Source organism: Herpailurus yagouaroundi, unplaced genomic scaffold, assembly GCF_014898765.1.
Source record: "Herpailurus yagouaroundi ecotype Mexico unplaced genomic scaffold, PumYag 251, whole genome shotgun sequence".
NCBI classification, from domain to species: domain Eukaryota; kingdom Metazoa; phylum Chordata; class Mammalia; order Carnivora; family Felidae; genus Herpailurus; species Herpailurus yagouaroundi.
The window spans coordinates 1,618,588-1,635,562 of NW_024412468.1; the positions used below are offsets into that span (position 1 = coordinate 1,618,588).

General features: G+C 43.8%; 1 protein-coding gene across 1 annotated transcript in view; it reads left to right on the forward strand.

The window, feature by feature from the left end:
• The window catches only part of DYNC2H1 (dynein cytoplasmic 2 heavy chain 1), a 351,138-nt gene that overhangs the window by 53,926 nt on the left and 280,237 nt on the right, over positions 1–16,975 (forward strand). Inside the window, exons 30-37 of the mRNA XM_040460797.1 lie at positions 1,171–1,290; positions 5,351–5,501; positions 7,456–7,661; positions 8,719–8,901; positions 9,492–9,674; positions 11,485–11,708; positions 12,403–12,518; positions 15,196–15,395. Coding sequence (XP_040316731.1) covers positions 1,171–1,290; positions 5,351–5,501; positions 7,456–7,661; positions 8,719–8,901; positions 9,492–9,674; positions 11,485–11,708; positions 12,403–12,518; positions 15,196–15,395 — 1,383 coding nt within the window. The remainder of the gene's footprint in view (positions 1–1,170; positions 1,291–5,350; positions 5,502–7,455; positions 7,662–8,718; positions 8,902–9,491; positions 9,675–11,484; positions 11,709–12,402; positions 12,519–15,195; positions 15,396–16,975) is intronic.

Sequence of the window (16,975 nt, forward strand, 5' to 3'; positions counted from 1 at the left end):
AACGTTGAAAAAAAATTTTTTTTAAAAAAGAAAGCACATGCTTGTTAGGTAGCTCCCATGTTTGTGCTTGGTAAAGAGGTGTGTTTCTGTTGTTTGCCCTTCCTCCCTCCCTCCCTCCCTCCCTCCCTCCCTCCCTTCCTTCCTTCCTTCCTGTTTATTTCAAGAGAATGACAGAAAGAGCACAAGCAGGGAAGGGACAGAGAGAGGGAAAGAGAACCCCAAGTGGGCTCTGTGCCATCAGCGCAAAGCCTGACATGGGGATCGAGCCCATGAGCTGTGAGATCAAGACCTGAGTTAAAATTAAGAGTTGGATGCTTGAGTGACTGAGCCACCCAGGCGCCCCTGTTGTTGTTGTGTTGGGACCAGATGCATGGAGAGAGGAAGAGCTTCAGCAGGAGCCGCTGGCCAGAGCAGGTTTGCCAGCAGAGGAATGGTGGGGTCTGGAAGCCCTGACTGTGATGAGCAGAGCTGTTGGTACCCTGGAGAGTGCTCTAAAGATAAAAAAGTCTAGAACTTTAAGTCTAGAACTTAGAGCTACTTAGCATTGTAGATTTTGTACTCCTTTTATTGCGCATATAGTTTCTTAAAGTCATCAATAAACATTCACTGCTATTTTTATCAGTCTTTTTATGTTACCTTCCATTACCTTTTATTATTTTACCTACAATCAAGTGAAAAAAATGTGTTATTTTGACTCGGAAACAAAATTAGTTTTGTGTAAAGGAGCAGCGTAGCTCCCTGAGTAATAGACATCACCCTAATGATGCATTTCCTGTTTACATCACAGCCTTCTGAACATGGGCTCACCAGGAGAGCCTGAGCCCCGACACTTAGCCAGTCACTGTGGCCCTGATTTCCTGGCCTATCTAGCTTGATTTCTTAGAATGATGAAACCATGGGGTTATGTTGCTCGTAGTACCGTCATTTGTAGAGTTGATGATAGTGGCTGACTACACTTGTATGGGTTTTCATGCTTAACCATGATCTTGATTTCTTCCAATTATTTAAATCTTTCATTAATAAAATAAGTATGTCCTGTAAGACGATTGTGGGAGTATGAGGGGCAGTAAGAAATTGTAATCCTGCTTCCTGAAATAAATGAATAGGGTCACTCAACAGGGTAGGTGTTTGTTTTACGACTGCGTTTGTCATTGGTAATTCTGTTTCCAGACCTGGTTAAATGGTTTAGCCATGGAAATGAAGCAGACCTTGAAACAGTTGTTGGCGGAATGTGTCACTGCTGCACGCAGTCCTCCAGGTGCCGTGGACCCGTCCTTGTTCCCCTCACAGGTAAGCGGCCTCTGTCTGGGGCGGAGGGAGGCCAGGGCGTCACACGGCAGGCGGCTCTTCATCCGGCGGTTCGCACCGACCAGCTGCCTCGCTTCTGTGTGTCCGCTCCGGCAGCTGTGAGGTGTGCCGGACGAGCTGCTTGGCGGCCACGTTCTCTTACAGCCCCGTCAGCTTGCTGTCACTCAGCTGCCTTCACGCCGAAGGCATGCCGAGAGCCCAGCAGCACGGGCCGGTGGGGCATGAAGCGGGAGGGGGGTCAGTCACGTGGGAGTGCTCTGGTTCCCGAAGATTAGCCCGTCGTTGATGGAGAGGCCCGGAACCCGCAACACTGTCCCTGCTGCTCCCGTGGGATCATCCTGGAGACGGGGCTGGCAGGAGGTGGGCGGGGTGTCGGTGCAGGTCAGAGATCCGGCCTGGGCCCTGAGCCAGAGTGCCGGCCGGCAGCTGGGAGCCAGGGTGCGCACGCTCGCTGGTCACAAGAACGCCCACCTGAAACACCAGCCGTGGATCTGCACCGTGTGAAACGTGTTCCAGGTCTCACCCGAGCATAGTGCTAAGACCCGCGCTCAGTGCCCTGCGTCGTTCAGGGCTTGCTTCCTGGCTGGCTGGGGCTCAGCCTCCAAGCGAAGGGCACCCGGGACTTACTTCTTGGGGCCTGTGAAGGGCGGGCCTTGAGGTGTTCTCTGATCTCTCACAGGAAAATCCACCCTGCTCAGCGTTGGTTTCTTTCCACGCTAAAGCATGTGGTAGCTTTGGCGCAAGTTTCATGTTGGTTCTTTTAAAGCGTGAGACCTTAGATAGGAATCTTGGAACATTGTAGATTCTTAGCCATTTTATCTTTCATTCTTTGGTGCTTTCTAGCCTTTTGAGTCAAACTAAAATATGTTTTAAAAATTCTCGTTAAGCTCTTAGAGAAAAGTAAGAGTAATCAGCAACGAATAATAATGCCGTTGCAAAGTCAAAGGTAAGCTGCTGTGTTACTACTGAAAATGCTCCCTGTTCCTGTCGACTTCCAGGTAGGATTTAAGTGAACTTAGGCTAAAAGACAAAAGGTGAACGACTCCACAGAAGTAAGGATTGCATAGCGATGGACTGGGAGAATGACCCTCGTGTGAGGAGATGCACGGGAGAGACGGGCGGAGGAAACCGGGCTGCACCATCAGAGCCCGCAGCTGACCTCAGGGCTCTCGAGCGGCCAGGTGACAGTGTGGACGGTGGACACTGTGAATAGTTCATTATCTCTGTGCAAACATGGACAAGTGCCAGTAGGAATAGTTCATTTTCAACCCAAACCAAGTATTCTAGTGTCTTAGCAGTTAATGCTTAAAAAAATTTGTCTCAAGAGCATTTATGTAGGTGATTGAATGGTGCACCTGGGTTCATGTACCTGATGCAGGCTGTTAGGTACTCTTATCGTCTTTGAGCTCTTCTTTTTTTTTTTTTTTTTTAATTTAATTTATTGTTTTAATTTACATCCAAGTTAGCATATAGTGCAACAATGATTTCAGGGGTAGATTCCTTAATGCCTCTTACTTATTTAGCCCATCCCCCCCTCCCATAATCCCTCCAGTAACCTCTGTTTGTTCTCCATATTTAAGAGTCTCTCATGTTTTGTCCCCCTCCCTGTTTTTATATCCTTTTTGCTTCCCTTCCCTTATGTTCATCTGTTTTGTCTCTTAAAGTCCTCATATGAGTAAAGTCCTATGATATTTGTCTTTCTCTGACTGACTGATTTTGCTTAGCGTGATACCCTCCAGTTCCATCCATGTAGTTGCAAATGGCAAGATTTCATTTTTTTTGGTTGCCGAGTAATACTCCGTTGTATATATATACCACACCTTCTTTATCCATTCATCCATCGAGGGGCATTTGGGCTCTTTCCATACTTTGGCCATTGTCGACAGTGCTGCTATAAACATGGGGGTGCACGTGTCCCTTCGAAAGAGCACACCTGTATCCCGTAGATCAATGCCTAGTAGCGCCATCGCTGGGTCATAGGGTAGTTCTATTTTCAGTGTTTTGAGGAACCTCCACCCTGTTTTCCAGAGTGGCTGCACCATTTTGCATTCCCATGTTACATACTCTTCATTCACTTCTGTAAAGGCATTTTTGTAAGGACCTCAGGTAATGTAGACCAGGAACTTTCTGCTCTGGGAAGGAGACAGCATGCAGAGTGGGAAGAATCTCACAGACCTTGGTTCAAAAACTGCTTTTGTCAGCATACTCTGATTCTTCTAGGCACGCGTTAAGAGGGTATAACGATAGGAACACTGCCAACTTGTTTTGAAGGTTAAATTGTACAGTGTTGGCAAAATCCTGTCAGTGATGGTTACATTTTGGGCAATTAGTAGCGTGAGTGCCTGTGCACATATCCTGATGGGAGCATGACTGCAGGATTAGCCTGGACCGTATCTTGGCTCCCTTTTTGTAGCGTCCTATGGAAATCGTATAGCAGGCTGCTAAAAGCTGAGATTATTGACGTGCGTTTATAATACAGAAATTCGGTGGTGGTGTCTGAAAGGAGGTTCCTGTGTATGAGTACTAGTTTGGGGGTGGCAAGTGAACATTTTCATACGGAAATTCAAGGCAAAATCTTTTCTCCAGAAGTAGATTTGGATCTTCTTAAACGTTTCTCCTTCCTTACACCTGATGAAAGACGCTAATGAGTTTGTCCTACAAATCTGGGGGGGTTGATTTTGCCCCAGACAGAATTACTTTTCCTTTAAAGAATGATATTTAATGCTGCATATACAATGATGTTTATACAGTGTTTGATGATATGTGAATACCAGTAACACACAGCTTAGCCTGCTGTGTTAAGTCGTAAAATGTATACTGAGGTGACTAAATTTGATGACATATGATATTCATCTGGGTACTGAAAAGTATGTACCAGAAAAACACTCTTCCATAGTAGTTGGTCAGCAGGTCTAGTGTTTTTATGTGATGATGTTTCATGTCTTTAGTTTCTGTGTTCATTTAGGAACTGTATCAAGGGGCGCCTGGGTGGCTCAGTCAGCTGGGCGTCCGACTTCAGGTCAGGTCACGATCTCGTGGTTTGTGGGTTCGGCCCTGTGCCGGGCTCTGTGCTGACAGCTCAGAGCAGCTCAGAGCCTGGAGTCTGCTCTGGATTCTGTGTGTCGCTCTTTCTCTTCCCCTCCCCTGTTCGCACTCTGTCTCTCTCAAAAATAAACATTAAAAAAATTAAAAAAAAAACTGTATCAAAGAATTTGACTCTAAGTTGTCAAAGGTTAGCGTTTAAATGTATAATTGCTTTATCAGTAGCCATGCTAGATTGGTACCGTTCCAGAAAGCCTTTCAACTAGTGTTACCATTTCATGTTTTTTGTAAATATAAAGGTTGTATCATAATCCATACCTAGTTTCTATTTATGGGTATTAGAATGAAAGATTACGACAACTTAATTTAAGATAAAATTTTGAGGGACTCCTGGGTGGCTCAGTCGGTCAAACGTCCAACTCTCGATTTAGGCTCGGGTCATAATCTCGTAGTTCGTGAGTTCAAGCCCTGCGTCAGGCTCTGTGCTGACAGTGTAGAGCCTGCTTGGGATTCTCTCTTGCTTTCTTTCTCTCTCTCAAAATGAATAAATTAATTAATAAATTAATTTAAAAAGTTAGAATTTGGAAATTCGACACTTCAGTAGTATACTGAGATTATTTTGGAATGCTAGAATATTACCATTTTACTAGATGGAACGCATCATACGCTGGTATCCTTGCGTCCTTGAAAAGAAGCCATTTATAAAGGGGAGAGTGCAGAGAAGAAAGGGTAGACGTCTTGGGTTGCATGAGCTTGGTGGGTCTTAGGACGGAACCCAGGTGTTGTGGGAGGGTCGTAGGAGGCGGGTCGGTGGTGGGCTTGGTGGCAGCACACGGTGCTTCCCTGCAGCCGTGCGGTCCCGTGCGGTTTGAGGTGCCAGTGACACATGCCCATAGACCTCGCAGGCGAGTGCAAATCCAGAAAAGTGTCTTCCCTTACATTTATGAAATGTTTCTAGGTAAATTTACCTTGTAAAATATTTTTTCTCTTGATCCATTAGATACTGTGTTTGGCAGAGCAGATTAAGTTCACTGAAGATGTGGAAAATGCTATCCAAGACCATAGTCTTCATCAGATCGAAACCCAGCTGGTGACTAAGTTAGAGCACTATACTAGCATCGATACGAGTTCGGAGGATCCAGGGGGCACTGGTATGAACAATGTTCCATTTTTTTGCCTCCTTTTGGGTTACTGGAACTTTTTTTGTTAGTTTATCTTATCTGTCGTGTTTCTGACTATCAGTCATCTGTTTCAGAGGTTAGTTTCGGATTACAACGTACATACTTTAATATTGTACTTAGAATTGGTGATTCATTAAAACGCGTGTAGAAACCTTACCCCGTACTAATTTCCTTGTCCTCTTCTAGTTGTGTGGTAATTGTTTCATTTATTACATCTGCATACTCTGAAACCTCGGAGTTACATTGTTGCCTGTAAACATGGAGTGTATCTTTAAGGACCGGGAAGCACAGTCTGTGGTACTTAACTGGGTGCTCACCGCTTCTCTCGCTCTGCCTCCGTCCTGATGCTCCAAGCTTCCTTCGGGTACCGTTTTCCTTCTCTTTGAAGGACATCCTTCAGCATTTCTTTTAGAGCAGGATTGCGGGCTGTGATTTCTTTCCTACAGATTTTCCTTCATTGGAGAATGTTTTTATTTCATCTCTGCTGTCGTAAGTGAATTAGGATTGTTTTGGTTCTTTGCATGTTTTTTTTTTTTTTTTTTAACTTTTTTTATGTTTATTTTTGAGACAGAGAGAGACAGAGATTGAGTAGGGCAGGGACAGAAAGAGAGGGAGACACAGATTCCAAAGCAGGCTCCAGGCTCTGAGCTGTCAGCACAGAGCCCAACGCGGGGCTCGAGCCCATGAACCATGAGATCATGACCTGAACCAAAGTTGGAGACAACCGAGTGAGCCCCCCAGGCGCTCCTATTCTTTGCATGTTGAATGATGTGGGAAGATACCCTGGACGTTTTTAACATTGTGTTATGAGCGTCTGGGTCTTGTCAGTCCTTGAGACAGTGTTGATATTTTCTGTTAGCAGTAGATGTTGGGTTCGGGCCCCACGTGCCAGCCAGCCTTCTGTGGTTTGTGGTTCTGATGCCAGTTCTCTTTCCAGAGTCTCTGAGTCATGTGTAAGATGTCAGATCACTATGCTGTGCTCCTGAATCGGTCACAACACCATAAGTCAACTGTACTTCAAAAATGAAGTCTTTGCAGCACTGTTGAGATGGGCTTCACGTGTGCGCCATCTAGCGGCCAGTTCTCAGAGTGCCTGCTTTGATGGTTAGGGTGCCATCTGCGTTGCTTGGGGGTGAGCCCAGCAATCCTAAACAAGTTTCCAGGGTCATTTTCCCAGCCCTCCATCTCCATGCTCTTCATAGTACTTGGTGGTTTTCTTGGGCTCCTTTTCTCTTCTCCTGGCCAGAAAGCTGGGGTTTCATGTGCCCTAACCTGCTCACTTTCTGTGACTGTGTCTGTGTCCTGGGGCAGTTGGTGGCAGAGGAGAGAGGAGGAGAGCACGTGGGGTTCCCTTCCCTCAGGGTTTTAGCCCCTCGGTCTCCGGGGCCAATGCTGTAGCCCCCAACAGATTCCTTGTCTGCTCCTCACGCCTGAGCCCCGGGCCCTCCCCGGGAGTCTGCCTGACTGCGCCAGTCCAGGTTGCTGGCTGCGTTGGCCCAGGCCTGGGGAGACCAGAGAGATCAAAAGAAAAGGGTAAATCCGCCACTGGTTTGGTGACATGTCTAATTCTGATCTTCCCCAGTTGGCCTGATACTCTTTGCTTTTCAGACTCCGAAGTAGCAGCTGAGTGCCCATTGTCCGTGTCTTATCCTTGTGTTCACAGGGAAAAGCCGGATGGGGTGTGCTTGCTTCTGGTGTAAGGGACCGCAGCCCACTCTCACTGAATTTGATGTCCTATTCTTCGCAGGGGAATTCTTGTTTCTGACTGGTGGATTTGACATCGGTTTAATTTGTTACATTATTGTGTCATTCATTTGTATCATGAAATTAACATTTAGATTCATTTTGAAGCTCTGTGTATGTACGTACTGAATACAGAAATCTCAGGCTAACATTTTCTCCAAACATTTTACTTTGCATACAGAGTCTGGCATTCTGGAGCTTAAACTTAAAGCCCTGATTCTTGATATCATTCATAACATTGATGTGGTAAAGCATTTAAACCAAGTTCAGGTTCATACAACTGAAGACTGGGCCTGGAAAAAACAAGTCAGATTTTATATGAAAAGTGATCATACTTGTTATATTCAAATGGTGGATTGTGAACTTCAGTACACTTATGAGTACCAGGTATGACTCGTGGCAAACGTGTTTCATTTTTTCAATTAAAAATTATTTATTTTAACGGAAATTTGCTGTTGTATGGAAGAATTTTATTTGAGTACTAACTTTGAAGGATATATTTGTCTGTGACTGTTTTTTTCTGTTTCATCATAACTAAGAAGACGTTATGTTGGAGAAATATTGGCAGAAAATCTAAAATAGTGGCAGGGTTGTACTGCATTGCGACAGAAGCCGGGCTCTCCCTTCAATCTGGGAAGGGTGGAAGACCCATCCCACGAAAGGAGCCCGGCCGGGCCCCACACGAGGCCGTGCTTAGCGCCGTCTCACTTGCCGAGTGTTTTCAGTCTGTGCCATAGAAGAATTTCCAAACAGACAGACAACCTAGCTCATGGAACCTGTTCTCAAAACACCCCGCTGCATCCTCTCTGCATGTCCCATCCCGAGTCAGTCTTCGGAATATATCTGACGGTTGGGTTAATAAGTGCATGTCAGGAGAGTTGCCAGCTGGCTCCTTCAAGAAGGGAATGTATTAGGAGACCATGTCTGTGTCTACCTCCGTTGAATAAAAGCCCTATAAAGAGCAACTGGGATTGGTTCTGTTTTCCTGAAGACTTAGGAGAAATTTTGAGACCTCTTTGATGAGATAAAATTAGTAATTTCATGAGGCATTTTTCAAAATAATAACGTTGGAGTTCCAAAGTTGTTCTGACTTAAAAAGATCATAAGATTCAGGGAAATAATTTACACGAATTTTAAAATACAAAATAGGGTGATTATCGTATCATAGTTTTGGATTTTTTCACCTTAGCAGTATGTCTGTACCATTACCAAGAACCGGAGAGAATGTTTGGAAAACCTAACTGTATATTAATTGAGGAAGGCATAAACCACATGCCTGAGATTAATTTAGTTTTTACCGCTGTGCGCTTTTAAAAAGTTTCTTTCCCTAAAAAAGTATTTCGGGTATTTTTCTCTGTTAACAGCTTTTTAGCTAGTGCCACAAGGACACGTGTGGGACGTTGAGTACAGCGTGAGCATTCACCCTTTCCTCTCCCTCGTGTAGGGCAATGCTCCCAAGCTGGTCTACACGCCGCTGACGGACAAGTGCTACCTGACGCTGACGCAGGCCATGAAGATGGGCCTGGGCGGGAACCCGTACGGGCCGGCGGGCACGGGGAAGACCGAGTCGGTGAAGGCCCTGGGCGGACTTCTCGGGAGACAAGTCTTAGTTTTTAATTGTGATGAGGTAGAGGAAATCATTCGCAAACTAGATTGTAGTGTGTTAGTTATGAGTCTCGGTTAGTTTTCATGTCCTTACATATGAAATAGTCTATCTTGAGATCACTTTGCTTTTGGGTAGCTTGAAAACAGAATTTGTTTTGTTTGAAAAGCAACATGGAGAAAGGCTGCAGATAATATAGACTCCGAACTTTTCTAGAGAGAACTATTGCAAATAACTTTAAATACAGAATGAAGATTTGAGGGTGCAGAAATGCTTATTATAGGAAGGAAAAGAGTGAACAGAAAAGAGAAAAAAGTAAACTAATTTTGAAATTACTGTTTTTAGAACATTTTGTGTAGGATTTCTATTTTAACATAAAGAATAGCTATGAATCCTGTATCTATTTAGTTCTGTGTCCTTCGCAGAACACTTGTACATGAGTTCCTTTGTTTATTCTTTGAAACTCCCCTGGAAAGTGTAGCTATTGAACCTGTGCGAAGAAGAGAGAGAGATGGGTGAAACGATGACCTGCTCACTAAGTGACCAAGTATTCAGTTATTTTTAGAGATCTTCATTAGTTTTTAACGGATGTAATTTTTGTTGTAATTTTTTAGGGCATCGATGTGAAGTCAATGGGACGGATTTTTGTTGGTTTGGTGAAGTGTGGGGCCTGGGGTTGTTTTGATGAGTTTAATAGACTGGAGGAGTCTGTGCTGTCAGCAGTGTCCATGCAAATCCAGACCATCCAGGATGCCCTGAAGAACCACAGAACCGTGTGCGAGCTGCTTGGCAAGGAGGTATGGCATGTGTTGGGAATTGAAAGAGTTGAAGTATTCTTTGAGACTGCGCATTACTCACACTCAGGCAAACGCTCTGTCTTTATCTCTCCTGGCATCCCTGCTTCTGACTTATTTGTTAAACCTTTTTGCCCATGAATCATCCGAGGTTTCTCACCCTATTTTGGTCGCACCTCACCATTCACCTTCAGGCTTCGAGTGCTGCGTGTTTGTGGGAATGCTGCTACCGTTTACTGGGCACTTACCCTGGGCTGGCACCCCGGGCTGGCACCCTAGTGCTCCTGTGTATGCTCTCACTTCATGCTGGTAACCCTTCCACATGGTTACTGTTGTGCTCTTCTTCTTTACGGATGGGGAAGCAGAGCTTGGTGAGTCGGGAGAAAGCAGTGGGGCTGCGAATTGAACTCGGGTCTAATTTGGAAGCGCATGTTTTTAATCACTAGTCTTTTTTTTTTTTTAAAGATTTTTTTAAATGTTCATTTATTTTTGATAGAGAGCATGAGTGGGAGAGGGGCAGAGAGTGAGAGAGGGAGACACAGAATCTGAAGCAGGTTGCAGGTTCTGAGCTGTCAGCACAGAGCCCGATGCAGGCTCGAACCCATGAACCATGAGATCATGACTTGAGCCGAAGTCGGACGCTTAACCGACTGAGCCACCCAGGTGCCCCTTTAATTACTATTCTGTATGCATCTTAGAACAGTAAGCACTTAGCTGTTTTTCTGTTCCTCACTTTCCCCAGAGGAGATCCACACTCCTGTCAGGAGAGCGTGAGCATCTGTGTATGGAAGTGTAGCGCTGACAACACTGGAAGTTAGCTGTGAAGTTACCCGCTGAGCCACATAGTGTCTTCACAGCACAGGTTTCTCAGGGCAGGGCAAGGAAGGAATTGCGGTTCTCATTTAGTAACAGCTTACTCACGTGTTGCTTAAACTCTTCATGAGGAAACGAGAACTATTACGTTTCTACCTTTGTGCCGTCACAGCTGACTTTCTTCCGCACTGAGTGTGTTTTCTCCTCTCCTCCTCTTACAAAGAAAGGGTTGTCCTTGTTCCCGGTCCACACTAACCTGCCCACTTGCTGGGGCCGTGTCTCTGTGTCCTCTGTATTGAGGACTTAGCCCTCCCTCCTCTGCCCGCTCATCACTGGCCTTTAACACCACTGCATCTTGTCCTCTTTAATAATGTATGTCATGTAATAATACTGTAATGTTTGATGTAATGAACACACAGGCAGACCTTCCCCTCACTTACCTGTCCATTCATTGCTCTTCCTCTTTTGTCTCCTTTATAGCCAGATTTTCTTACTCCAGGTGTTTCTACCCAATTGCCCATTCACTGTCTACACTCTGATTTCACTTTAAGTGTGCTGTGGAAAACGCTCCTGCTAGGTGCTCTCATGACACGCTGCCCTACCCTGCCCTGCCCTGCCACAGCCTCGATCATACCGTGATTGCTCGTAGACCGTAAGCTGCAGGAGGACAGAAACCGTTACTTACTTTAGGTCAGAGTTGTGTTGTCTCCCGATACAAGGAGGCTTGTGGTAAACACAGACAGGAGCAGATGGGCAAGCGAGTCACCACCTCCGAAATTCCGGCCTCACAGAACTGATTATAAAGGGCCTCCGTAAATGCCGCTGTTCCTAAGGCGGTTATTGTATGTCGAGCAGGGAGATCCTTAGCTTATTAGCGTTTACCTTTTGCCGAGTTCTAAGATCTGTGTGTCGAAGTATGCACAATAAAAATCTGTTGGCAGTGTATTTTATATTTATAGTTACAGACACTTGGTGCCCATATTGTAAATTAATATTTCAGGTGGAAATCAATTCAAATTCTGGGATTTTTATCACCATGAATCCTGCTGGAAAAGGTTACGGAGGAAGACAGAAGCTGCCTGATAATCTTAAACAGCTTTTCAGGCCGGTTGCCATGTCCCGCCCAGACAACGAGCTTATCGCTGAGGTCATTCTCTATTCGGAGGGCTTCAAAGAGGCCAAAGTCCTGGGCAGAAAACTGGTAGCTATCTTCAATCTATCCAGGTGAGTTTTCCTGTGTTAAATATTTTTATAATTTTTGGTTCCGATGATTGATTATGACCATTTTTCACGTTTGTCAGTGATTTTCATATTGGCGATTGTATTGCACTAAAGGTGTCAATAGGGAAGATTTTAGTTTGAATAAGGACACATCTCACTGAAAACTACTTGTTCCTTCAATGCTATCAATTTGACCTGACTTCCTTTCTGCAAAAATATCTTCACTGGGGTGCTCCAGCTAAATGATGCTAATTGAACAAATCAGCAGACTCCGTAAAACCTGTCCTTTGGAGAGAGTCCTCCAGTTTTTCTCGTGTCGTATTTCTAGTAATAGCGGTGGGCTTCTGGCTTCTCTGGGCATCCTAACATTCTGTTCATGTTACTTACGAGACAACTGGAGTGCCAGAAACTGAGGGCCACAGGGCTGGAGTAGAGAGTTTAGGAGTAAAGGTGATAGGCACTTGTCGTTTAGTGTCTTCATGAAGGTGATTGGCCAGGTCATGACACGGTTGTCCTGATCCTTGGGAGTCATCCGTCTTCAACACTTTTCTGGAGTGATCGTTTTCGGTGATGGCTCCTTTGTATAGATTAATGGAGTATCAGTACCCATTTCTATGTGTCAGTGGTTACCTCTTCAAATACAATGAAAAAGTAATTTCTGGCTGTCATTGCTTTGTGATTTCCATGTCTCTTTAAGGGAACTTTTGACACCTCAGCAGCATTACGACTGGGGTCTGAGAGCCTTGAAGACGGTTCTTCGAGGAAGCGGAGGCCTTCTTAGACAGCTGCAGAGAGCCGGCGGGAAACACAAAGGTAAGGTCTGCGATTCAGATGCGATCTTAGTTTTTAAAATAAACTTTAATTTGGAATAGTTTTAGATTTACGGAAAAGCTATAAATACGGTAAAGATGGTTTTGAAAACCTGGCCCCGTTTCTCCTGTTGTTAACATCTTACGTTAGTGTGCTACATTTATTGCAACTAGTGGACCGATATTGAGAGGTTATTTTTTCAGCAAAGTCCATACTTCATTCACATTTTCTCTAGTTCTTACCCAGTGTCCTTAACTTTTAAATGTGCATTAGATACTAAATAGTTGTGATATATAGAAGAATCATCTAGTCCACTTCTCGGCCTTTGATGTGTGGTAGAATCACCTAGAAGCTTGTTAAAACACTGGTGTTGGACCCTTACTCCCAGCTTCCTGATTCTGTAGGTCTGGAGCAGAGCCTGAGAATTTCACTGGTCTGAAAATGAGAACAGAAACTATAGAAACACATAGGGATTTTCTTTTTTCTTTTTTTTCTTTTTTCGAGTTTATTATTTGAGAGTGAGAGTGTGTGTGAGCAGGGAAGAGGCAGAGAGAGAGAGGGAGAGAGAGAGAATCCTAAGCAGGCTCCATGCTGTCAGCACAGAGCCCGAAACGGGGCTCGAACTCACAAAATGTGAGATCATAACTTGAGCTGAAACCAAGAGTTGGGCGCTCAACCAACTGAGCCAACCAGGGGCTCTGGGATGATTTTCTCTTTCAAAGAGATAGTATACCAAACAAAATTGCCCTTTAAAAAAATCTTAAGATTACCGAAAAAAAACCCTTTTAGCCTTAAAATAATTTTACAGTGAAGTTGCAAAGGTAGCATCCCATTGTTTCATCTTATTTACTGTGGTACATTTGTCTATACTTGGAAACTGAGGCTCGTGTATTAATATTAACTAACGTCCAGACTTCATGTGGATTTCACCCGTTTAATCATTAATGTCCTCTTTGTGTTTGAGGATCGGATCTAGGGTGCATTTAGTCATCATGTCTCCTTAGTCTCCTCGGCCCTGTGACCGTTTCCCCTTGTGTTTTGTTTCCACGACCCTCGCATTCGTTAAGAGTACTGGTCACATGTCATGTAGACTCTTCCTCAGTCTGGGTTTTTTTGTGATGTTTTTCTCATGATTAGACCTGGTTGTCCACATTTGGAAGGAAGAGCAGAGAGTGAAGGGCCTGTGACATCACATCACATCCTATCCGTGGGTACACAATGACCACATGACATCACTGGTGATGTTCACCTTCATTGAGTATTGTGGTGGTATTTGCCAGGTTTCTCCAGTGTGATAGTAACTGTACAGTTACTGTTTCCCACTTTCCCTCCCGTACTCTTTAGAAGCTGGTTACTGAGTGTGGCTCACCTTCTAAGTGGGGTGGCAAGGACTAAACTTGATCCTTTAGCTCAAGGAGTATTTGAAAATATTATTTGAAACTCTTCTGTAAGATTTGTCTCTTCCCTATTTATGTATTTATTATATTCGCATCAGTTTGAACTCATGATATTTTATTGTACTTTACCACCTTTTTTTCCCATTTACATAAAATAAATTATTCCCCCTCACCCATGGATGTGTGCTTTCATGAAAGGCTGAATATTCAGCTCTTCAGATGCCAGTAAAACTAAGTTAAAACACTGAAAATAAGACAACATAGAAAAAGGGACCATGTGACATTATCCATTTGGACTTAAAATGATCAGAGTCTACATATTAGAAAAGAAAGTTGCTTTAGCTTTATTATTGGGTTGGCATTTGCCAGGGAAGATAGTCATTTGGTGAGTTGCTTAAATTACTGTTTTTCTGTTGTCTGTCTCTGCTGATTGTTGAGAAATGTTGAAACCATACCTGTAGTAATCAAAATGGCTTATTAACGAGTTCAGTGCTTAAACTCCAGTATGGCCATGCCTCTTTGCCTACAGTTAAATATGGGAATATTAAGCAATTTTGGAGAAATATCAGACTTTAAAACATAGTTTCTTGCCTTCATAGATATGTGTTGTCAATCTGCAGCTAATTATTATCCTTGAAAAAATAAGAATCTAACAATGATATTAGCATTTGTATTTGTTTAAGGGATGGATTTGTAAACAGTTCTGAGTAAGGCTGATTAAAAATTATCGCTCAGTTTGTTAGTTGTTAGTCTCGGGACTTAATACCCCTCGGGGGGGGGGCAGTTCTGGTATATTTGGAGGCACTTGAGTCTGGAATGCATTGGTCTGGGTGTGAATCCCAGCTCTAATACTGCTGTGCCTTCGCAGGTATATCGCTTGATCCCTTAGAGATTCGTTATTCTCCTAGATAAAATCAGAGTAAAAATGGCAATACCCCCTTACTTGATGCAGTTATTATAAGGATCACATACAAATGGTAAAGTTTTATACAAATATAAGTGACCGTGATTTTTATTATTGATTAAAGTCTGGCAATGCTGGGACTCAAGTTCTGCGGAAGAGAGTCCCGAGCTGTACCTAGGTATCTTTATTTCTCAGCAGACAAGACAGTAAGTAAGGTGAGCATGCCAGTTCCGTGGTAGCTTGTGGCTTTAACTGTTTCTAGGTTCTTGCACATCTATGTCATAACTAATAATGCGTATCACGGCTCTCAACGACTGTTTTACAGTCATTGAAACTTTCTGAAGTCAGTAACCATTTTAAAATGAAACTTTTTCTCTAGTTGATGAAAGTCATATTGTGGTACAAGCATTGAGGCTTAATACAATGTCAAAGTTTACATTTGCTGATTGCGCACGGTTTGATGCACTGATTAAAGATGTATTTCCTGGGATCGACTTTAAAGAAGTAGAATATGATGAGCTCAGGTCTGCGTTACAGCATGTCTTCGAGGAAGCCAATTATGAAATCATACCAAATCAGGTACCTGTCAATATTTTATAATATGTTGATCCTTTCTTTTGGCTACTTCCTTATTAATAATCTTTATCTTTTATCTGTCCATTTTGTTTTATTGTTTTTAAAAATTTTTTTTAATGTTTCTTTATTTTTGAGACAGGGACAGACAGAGCATGAACAGGGGAGGGTCAGAGAGAGAGGGAGACACAGAATCCAAAGCAGGCTCGGGGCTCCAGGCTCCAGGCTGTCAGCACAGAGCCTCACGCGGGGCTTGAACTCACAGACCGTGAGACTGTGACCTGAGCTGAAGTCGGACGCTCAACTGACTGAGCCACCCAGGCGCCCCTTATCTGTCCATTTTAATCTTGCTAACTCGGGGAAGCCTTCCCTGATCTTTGAGTCCACATTAGGTTTCCTTGCTGAGTATTTTCATTACTTCTTTATGTGTACTTATTAATGCTTAATTGTATGTTTGACTAATACTGATTTTCCCCACCAGATATTAGTGTTCATGGAAGGTGGAATCCATGTCTCTTTTCACTCAGTATTTTACTCCTAGTGCCTGTTACAGAGCCTGGCACATAATAAGTCATTGTTTTAACGTTTGTTTATTTTTGAGAGGCAGAGACTGAGTGCGAGTGGGGGAGGGGCAGAGAGAGAGGGAGACACAGAATCCGAAGCAGGCTCCAGGCTCTGAGCTGTCAGCACAGAGCCTGATATGGGGTTCGAACTCACGAACTGTGATATCATGACCTGACCTGAAGTTGGGCATTTAACTGACTGAGCCACCCGGGTACCCCTACATTTTTTTTTTTTTTTAATGTTTATTCAGTTGAGAGAGAGAGAGCGAGAGCGCATGAGCAGGGGAGGGGCAGAGAGAGGGACTGAGAGTGGGACACACAGAATCTGAAGCAGGCTCCAGGCTCCGAACTGTCAGCACAGAGCCCGACGTGGGACTCGAACCCACAAACTGTGAGATTATGACATTAGCTGAAGTTGGATGCTTAACTGACTCACCCACCAGGTGCCCCAGCCTGGCATATAATAGACCATCATGCATATTTTTGATAATTGATTACATTACTTCTGATGTTTTACTTTGATGATTTTTTTTTTTTTTTCAACATTTATTTATTTTTGGGACAGAGAGAGACAGAGCATGAACGGGGGAGGGGCAGAGAGAGAGGGAGACACAGAATCGGAAATAGGCTCCAGGCTCTGAGCCATCAGCCCAGAGCCCGACGTGGGGCTCGAACCTACGGACCGCGAGATCGTGACCTGGCTGAAGTCAGACGCTTAACCGACTGCGCCACCCAGGCGCCCCTACTTTGATGATTTCTTAGGAGAAATTCTTTTTAGTAGCTTTTGTATGTAGCGCAAGTGTGTGTTCAAAATGAACATTTTTCCCTCGGGTTTTATCTCCCTTTTTTTTTTTTTGAGAGATATAGGACATAAATGAATGCATCAGCACGTGAATAAAATAATGAATATATTTGAATGAATGAGTGAAGAAAATAATGAACATATTGTATTGTCCAATGACTTGGGAAGCATACTTGTTTCTTTTAAAGAAATACTGGATTTAAAGATGACCCTGCAAATGT